General features: G+C 42.0%; 1 protein-coding gene across 1 annotated transcript; it reads right to left on the bottom strand.

The window, feature by feature from the left end:
- Positions 1 to 1,761: 1,761 nt before the first annotated feature.
- Positions 1,762 to 6,414, bottom strand: LOC118615098. The gene is made up of 4 exons (XM_036239545.1): positions 6,286 to 6,414; positions 3,393 to 3,458; positions 2,478 to 2,719; positions 1,762 to 1,963 (listed from the first exon to the last, which is right to left on the bottom strand). Exons 1-4 carry the CDS (start codon positions 6,412 to 6,414, stop codon positions 1,762 to 1,764), a joined length of 639 nt encoding a protein of 212 aa, XP_036095438.1.
- Positions 6,415 to 8,428: the final 2,014 nt, after the last annotated feature.

Genomic DNA, 8,428 nt, shown 5'->3' with positions numbered 1-8,428 from the left:
GAATATCTCCTTCTTCATCCCTCCCCAAATCTGGAATACTTATTCTATTGAGCTATTACACCAGTGTTAACACCTTCTTCATGTTATATTTTTAAAAATTAAATAACTTTAACTATTAAAAAAATAGTGTTTATAGTTGGTATAAAATGATGCATTCGAAAGAACTTCAGAGGCATACAGATCTGGAGTCATATGTTCTTACTAGCTGTTTGGCTGGGGCAAGGTACATGACAGCTATGAGTCTGTTTCGTAATCTGCACAATAGGTATATTGACGGCAGAATCACAGAGCTCCTGGGAATATTTATGGCGATGTATGGAAAGCAAAAAACAGAGTGCCCGGTACATAAGATGCACTGAATAAACGAAAGCTTTCATTTCGTGATTACTATAGTGTAACAATGGGAATCATGTATAATTTAGTTCTGAATTGTTTGCCTACGGCCTGTGGGTAGCATAGGAATTTAGAGGAGAGGATGCCAATGTGAAAAGGCTTTATGGAAGAGGAGTGATGTGAGATAGGCCTGGAAAGGCAAGTAATCTTTGCTTAGGTGGAATGAACAGTAGTTTATTTACCCAAATTAGTCCTCTGGGTGGAGAAAGGATAGTTCAATCAAGATCACACTTTTATTTTTCTTGGACCTTCTATAGCACCTAGCACTGAAACTTGAGATTATTTACATATTCTCCTGTCCCCCTGAGAACTCCTGTAATAAAGCAAACACATCAAGTTCACCTTTTTATTCCTTAAAGTAGTGGCTCTCAAGTCTGGTGGCTCTCAACTCCATGAATAGCACCTGGAGAGCTTTTAAAACTACCCACGCTGGAGCCTCATGCCAGACCCATTAAATAGTAATCTCGGGGTATGAGTCCTGGGTATTACTGGTGTTTTTTCAAAGCTTTCCAGGCATGTATCCCATGAATTCGGGTTGAGAATCAATGCCTTAAAGCACCAGCCACACATGAGTAAAGTCATGGGCTCGCTGCATACCAATGTTTCAGTCAGCAAGGGACCACATATACTACAGTGGTCCCATGAGATTATAATGGAGCTGAAAAATCCCTATTGCCTAGTGATGGATGTCATAGCCATTGTATTGTCACAGCTAAATGCATTACTTACATGATGAGGATGAAAACAAACCTACTGCGTTTCCAGTCATATAAAAGTTTAGCACATATAATTATGTACAGTACATAATACTTTATGAAAACAAGTAACTATGTTACTGGTTTATGTATTTACTATACTATAGTTTTTATACTTATTTTAGCGTATTCTCTTTCTGCTTATAAAAAAGTTTGCTGTGAAACAGTATGTCCCGTTACACTGGCAACAGCCTCATACATCTCGTGTTTACTGCGTCTCTCGATTGCATCATTTTCTCTTGTGCTTGACTTAATCTCATGTTGTTTTGTACAGGAACATGTTGTACAGACTGGAAGCCTAAGAGCAACAGGCTATACCACATAGCTGAGGTGTGTTGTAGGCTATATCCTCTAGGTTTATGTGAGTGCACTCTATGTTCACACAATGACAAAATCACCTAACGATGCATTTCTCATTAAGTGGCACATGGCTGTAGATGGCTGTGTGGAATGGAATATTTCAGAAAGCAAGCTGCACAGGGGTTAAGGCATTGCAAGTCTTAGCTGCAGCTCTTCCCTGACTGCTGGTCAAGTTCTTCTGCCTCCCTGGGTTCTGTGTCTTCGTTTGCCAAGTAGGGAGCCTGAACTCTGTGTCTTCTCAAGCCCTGATGGCCTATGGCGTAGCCAAGTAGGCACTCTCCACCCCTCTAGCCTGGGGATCCTGGCTTGGTGGTGAAATCATGGGGGCGTTCCACTTGCTTTCTCTATAAGTACACCTCTCTCTTCCCCACACCAGAGGCACATCAGAGGAGCTCACCGAGGACATTTGAAAACTGTTTTCCTCTTTCCTGGAGAAACGTCGTGCCATCGTCAATCTGTTTATTTAATTTCTAATGAAGAAAATGAACCCTTTTTACTGGAAACACCTCGTGGAAGGAGGCGAGGGCCTCTCCCTGCAGTCTGGCAGCTGAAAGCAGAGCTGCAGGCTGCGCCCCACCTGTCCCCACAGCTGAGACTGACACAGCCCCAAATGCTTTCCATACGTAAACTGTAAACCATTGTGAAGTTTCCTGTGGACGCAGTGCAGATTGGGCCCCAGTTGCTGTTTCTGGCCAGGGAAACTAGAACCACATGCCTGGAATGGAATCAAGAAGAATGTGGTTCCCCCAGAAAAGCAAAAAACAAACAAGTGGCATCTTCTCGTTTTAGTCATCGACCCTCTCCCATGCACCAAGCATTGGCCAAACTTATAAAGTGATTGCAAATTTCAGTCTTGAAAATCACCGTGCATTTAGATTAGGACACTGATACTCTTTAAAAGGCAGCCATCTATTTTCCCTCTTAACAAACAATAGAGGGGCTAGAAATGAGGATGAAGGTAGTACTCACATGGGGGATTTCATTTGGCACCCCAGCTTCTCAGTCTGAGTGTAGGCCCAGGAGGTGGAACGAAGACAGGTCCTGTGCCCTGGTTCTCGAGCTCTTCCCTGGCTCCTGAAGTGAGTTTCAGAGAGTCCTGCTAGATGGAGCCGGGAGCCACGCTGGCTTGCCTCATGTTTGTGAGAGTTTTGAGGAGGGGCATGTGACTCGTTGGTGAGTGGTGGCCGCAGCCATTCTGAGAATAAGGTATCCTGCAAGGACAAAATCAGCAACCCTAACATCCTCTAGAGAATGGTCCCTGGCCATGCTGCCCTTCTGGTTTGTGAATATTTCCTGTTAAAGACCCCATTTGAGCCTCAGCTCAGCATGATGCTGGAGAATGAGCTCAGGTACTGCAACCAGAATAAACTCACATCCTTCCTACCCCTGTTAATTGCTTCTACATCTATCTCAGTCATTTAACACCCTTAGAATCTCACCTTTCTCGTCTGCAAAATGGAAAGGATGGTAACCACTGAGGGGCTCTCGCAAGGATTAGCTTATATATTTAAGTAGTTAAATAAATAGGCCCTGAGCCCAGGCTGCCTGAGTTCCAACTACTCTCTACTACATTCCAGCTCTGTGGCTTTGAGAAGTTTCATTATTCTCTCCCTGCATCAGTTTTCTTACCTGTAGAATGGCGATGATAATAATAGGACCTAGACCTCATGAGGTTGTAGTGAGGACTAAATGAGTTAATACCTGTAAAGCTTCTAAAAGTGGCTGGAACAGAGTAAACATTCACTAATAGGAAGAGTTAATATTTATGCTGCATTATAGCCCTTCACACAGCGGCTGACATATTGAATATGCCAACGAATGCTGGTTATTATGACTTCTAGGACTATTATCCACTCAGCCAAGGAAAAGAACATTTGTCCTCACTTCTAATTTCCTCCCTCTTGACCTGGTATGATTCAGATGTGAGTCCACTGAGGTGTCATCCTGGCCCTAAGGGAGGAGAAGGAGAGGCAATGGAGACAAGTGAACAGATTCGGGACGGGGACATCAGACTGGCAGCTCAGACATCATGGGAGAGCCCAGTCCCAGGATCATCTGACCTTTGCATAAGAAGAGGAGAAACCACAGCAGCCCTCACTTTCCCTGGGTTTTCAGTGAGTCATGCTGAGTCATTCTTGGGTTTCACCCCATGGAGAAAGATGTTTCTGCAGAAGCCAGTGAACATGCCTAGGGCTCCAGCCTCTGTGTTTAGACCAGGATTCTCTGATAGGGCCACCTGGGGCTGGGGAATAAGGCAGAAAGTTCCGGTTTCCAGGGGGCCTCCAAACCCCTGTGGCATCTGCAGAAGAGCCTGGGTACCTGCTTCATAGAGGAATGTTCTTTTGTGGGATCAGAGGAGAGGAGAGTAAGCAATCACCAGTCAGCTCTTTAGCAACACAGTGGTTCAAAGTCTGATGGGGTCTTAGTGGACTGAGAACTCACACAAAGCTTTATGGAAGAAATAACATTAGAACTGAGCTGTTCCCAGAAACAGACCCATCTGAGTTAAAATTTCACATCTGCTACTTTGTGATCTTGGAGAAGTTTTCTTAACTTTTCTGAGCCTTGGTCTCTTCGTCTGTAAAATAAAGATACTGGCACTATCTAACAATTTTGTGTGTGGACTGAGTGACATAAAACATATAGCATGCTGGGAACATAGTGAGTAATTTAAAAATGTGGCCATTGTCAATCAGTAAAAATCTGTACATGCCTAAAAATTCCATGTGGGTATTTTTTTAAATAAGATTATGGTATACTTGGAATTTGCTAGTCAAGTTTTTGTTTCGTGGTTGCATGTGAGACTATAATTCTGCTGTCAGGAACACTGGACTGTCAGGGTTGCCCAATATCCATTGAAATTCGACATATTCAATGGTGAGTTCAAGAGATGGCTCCCTGCACACATTTGGCCAAGTAGAGTTAATGAGTAAGACTTTCACTGATGGGCTCACATATTGCCTCTTCTGCCCACACTGCTCAGCTTTTCAGAAGGTCTTCAGAGACCATCCGCACAAGTTGGCTGAATCTTAAAGTTAGGGAGGAGTGAGAAAGAGCCTCTCAGCAGGATTCCAGGATACTTTGAGTTCATAAACTATGTCATTCCTCTTGCAGAAAAATGTCCCATGTTGGGTAAAGGATCTGCTGTATAATGAATGAACCATCCCCAAATCATTCAACAAGTGTCTATTGAGCGTGAATTTGTGCTAGGCACACGAGTCACATGTGGTTGCCATCTTCTACCATTTCCATATAAAATGAGCAGAACAGAATGGCTACAGCACCTCTAAGAGAACAGTGGCTTTAAAACATTCAGCAAAGAGTTCCCTAGAAATATCCGTGGTTTTTTCTTGTGTTCCATAAGTTTCATGGGACCTTGTCTCTATTTCTATTTTTTGAGATCTAGTCCTCCCATCTCATGATCCAGACGATGCCACAAGACATCTTGGAGAGGTTTTTACCCCTTGGGTCCCCTTCCCTCCTAGGATTATTTACTTGTAAGTTCTCTTGTGACATTTAGAGGTTTGGTTTATTATTTCATCTGCACTGCATTGTTGTGATTAAGAGACCGTTAAATTTTTCCCATGATGAGTCCTCATCTAGAACGCAAACTCTTTGTGGTCAAGGGGCACATCTTTTCACTTTTTAATTTCTTTTAAGGGTGTCAGCAAAACAAGTTTCAAAAAACAGTTCCCTAAAATAGGGCCAAAGGATATTTAATATCTGTTTGACTGTAATACTACCAAGAGAACGTAGTTATAATACAGGAAATTTCTGGACATTCTTGAAATATCCATTATTCAAAGTTGGCCTAGAACAAGATGGGATTGGGTCTGGCCTTCTCCTAACTCTCCACCCATTTCAGATCACACTCCTCCTCGTTCTTTAATCTCAAGACTCACTGACCCTCCTCAACACTTTAAAGATCCTGCTTTGCACATACTGTTCCCTTTGTCTGGAATGCTTCCCTGCTCCCTCTACCTCCACCCTGTGCTCACTTTTGCCAACTAACTCTCACTCACCCTTAAGCACTTTTTTCTTGAGTTTCCCCTAATTTCTCTCACTAGGTAAAATCCCTTTGTTTCTAATCTTTTTGCAGCACCTTTACTTCTCCTTCAGGGGACTTAATAGCCAACGCATTTGCTGTATAATTGACCTCCCTTTCTAGAATGGCAATCTCCATAAAGACAAAGATTGTGTCTATTTTTATTCATCACTTCATCCTCAGTACTTAGCATATAATAGGTATTCAACAGATCTTTTAAGCAAATGATTTGAAATGAATGTTTACATTTAAACCAATCCACAATTATTTACTGAACATCTACTATGGAAGAATGTGCTGAGGCTTATTGAGGATAAGGAGAAAGGAAAATACTATGAGTTATTAAGGTGCCAACAGTAGAAATGATAGAGTGGTGGCAAAGTAAATTAAGCAGCAGGCCAAGAAAACCTGGAAACTGAATGATGTCATAAACCAAGGTACACAGAACGGAATAGGCTTCGTTCATGAGGGTGAGGAAATGCAGGTGGAGTTTGTGAGATTAACAGATATGTCATAATATCATCTTAGTGGCAACATTGAGTAAGAGTCTGGTATTAGTTATCTATTCCTGTGTAACAAATTAACCTCAAAACTTAGTGGCTTAAAACAACACTTATACAGTTCCTGTGGGTGTGTCTTAATTCGGCCCCCCGCTTGGGTATCTCACAGGCTGGGGTTATAGTCTCATCTGGCGGCTTGGTTGGTGAAGCATCTATTTCCCAGATCACTCACATCGTTTTTGTTGGGATTCATTTCCTTATGAGCTGTTGGAATAAGGCCCTCGGTTCCTACTAGTTGATGATCAGAGGCCTCCTTTGGTTCCTTGCCTTGCAGAGTTCTTTGTAGGGTTGTTCGCAACATGGGAGCCTGCTTCATCAGAGAGAGGAACGAAGAGGGCAACAGAGAGTGCAAATACGAGAGTGAGAGCAAGATAGCAATCATAGCCTTTTGTACTTAAACTTAGAAGTGACATCCTATCGTTTTTACCATAATCTATGAGTTAGAAGCAAGTCACTAGATCCATAACACATTCAAGGTAAGGGGAATAATACAGAGGTAGAGGTCATTGTGAGGGCAGGGGTCATTTCAGATGTTGCGTACCACAGTCTATGATTGCTACGGCCAGTTGGCACTAAAAAGAAGAGCGAGATTATTATGTTTATATTTCAAGGGTTGTGAATTGTGTTATGGCGAATTAGTAGGCGTACAGACAAGGAGTACTTGGCTCACATTCTTGCACATTGTAGAAATTCAAGTGGAAGGAGAACTGCTGTGGTAAAGCCCTACTTTCCACTTGAAACCTGTCTTAGAGGTTTGCTTAAGGAGTAAATCCTGATACAAATAGAAACAGATACAAATAAGAAAGGCAAGATTTTGAGACAGATGCACCCATCAAATTCATGCTGTGAAACTGAGAATAAGCATTTAGAGAAAGGTTCCTGGCCATCCAAGATTCCTGCCACACTCCATCTCTGTGGTCCTTCCCCAGACACTTTTGAAAGTCAAGAGAAGTGCAAGTCACATTGGCGACCATATGAATATTTTGTCACTACTCAAAGACAGTTTTCCTATTGTCATTAGGGAATGTGTTTGGTTTATCAACTCTCTACTGAACGTGCATTGATTAGAAACATTAGGCTGTAACCAAGCCTGAATAAAATCACCTCAAATGGAAAGTTCTTGGAAAGAAGCACCATTGTTTCAATGACAATATTTTTTAAATTGATTTCTTCTTGCTATGGCAAAGAATTGCATGTCTAAATCTTTCTCCCCTAGCAGTGGTGTGGCTTCCCAGGGTTATCAGAGCTGGATCTGATTCAGAAAAAATTGTAGGCACTGCAGTGTGTGGGACAGAATTGTAAACGAACATCAAAGGAGGAATTCAGAATGGTTTAGGAAAATTGTGCTTACTGCAGTTGTCTGCCAATGAACACACTGGCCCTGTCCAAAGAACATGGGGTGAACTCTAGAAGATGGACTTGTAGATGGGAGGCTGTACTCTGGCTTCTGTGATGAGTGGGTAGCCTGTAGGTTTCGAGAAGAAGTGAAGTAAGACCAAATTTATGGTTCATTTTGCAAATAGTGGAGGATTGGCTAGATCAAAGACAAACAATTTCGAGTAGCATGCTTCCTGGTTTTTGAGTTCGAAGGAATTCCATTTGTATTTTTTACAAGGATTAGAACAATTCAGAACCCGAATGTTGGTCCCCACCACAGAGTGGGCCTGTGGGTCTCTCTCAGGATAGAATACATGAACCTCCTGGGTTCTTTAGTTGCCCTAGGTTCATTTAGATCTTTTGCCCTTCAATCTCCTTTCTGCAGTTCCTGGGGCTCTTGAGGAAGTGGCTAGGAGCTCTGGGATTCAATTTCAGAGCTTCATCCATTTTACATCACAATCTTGGGCAAGTGATTTAACTACCTCAGATTTCTTTACTCTGTAAAATGGGAAGAAATAATATCTATTCCACTCACCTCACAGAGTTACCAAGGAGATTAAATATGACCTTATAAGTAAAAGCTACTTTACAAAATATGGTATGTGAGCAAACCCGTTCCCCATAGTCATCTTCACTTCACTTATTTCTCATTGACTTACTTATTTGTCCACCCATTTATTCGTATTATCTCACGTGCTCTGCTATTTTTCTAGTTGGCTTAAATTTGGCTTAAATTTATTTTTTAGTTCTTTGTTCTCTCACATCTATTCTTATTTTTATGCTTGTACCCAGTTCCTTATGTATTCCCCTTACTCATTAACCCTTTGTCCTCTAAAGCCCCTCAGTCCCTATCACTGTCTGTCTTGACCTCCTGGTCAGTTCTTGCTCTCCATTCTCTTACTTTGTCTTGTGTCCATTTCACTTCTTCCCAATATGAG

This window comes from Rousettus aegyptiacus, unplaced genomic scaffold, assembly GCF_014176215.1.
Source record: "Rousettus aegyptiacus isolate mRouAeg1 unplaced genomic scaffold, mRouAeg1.p scaffold_m13_p_3, whole genome shotgun sequence".
Taxonomy (NCBI): domain Eukaryota; kingdom Metazoa; phylum Chordata; class Mammalia; order Chiroptera; family Pteropodidae; genus Rousettus; species Rousettus aegyptiacus.
The sequence above is the reverse complement of the archived record's forward strand: the minus strand, read 5'-3'. Positions and strand labels throughout refer to the sequence as shown.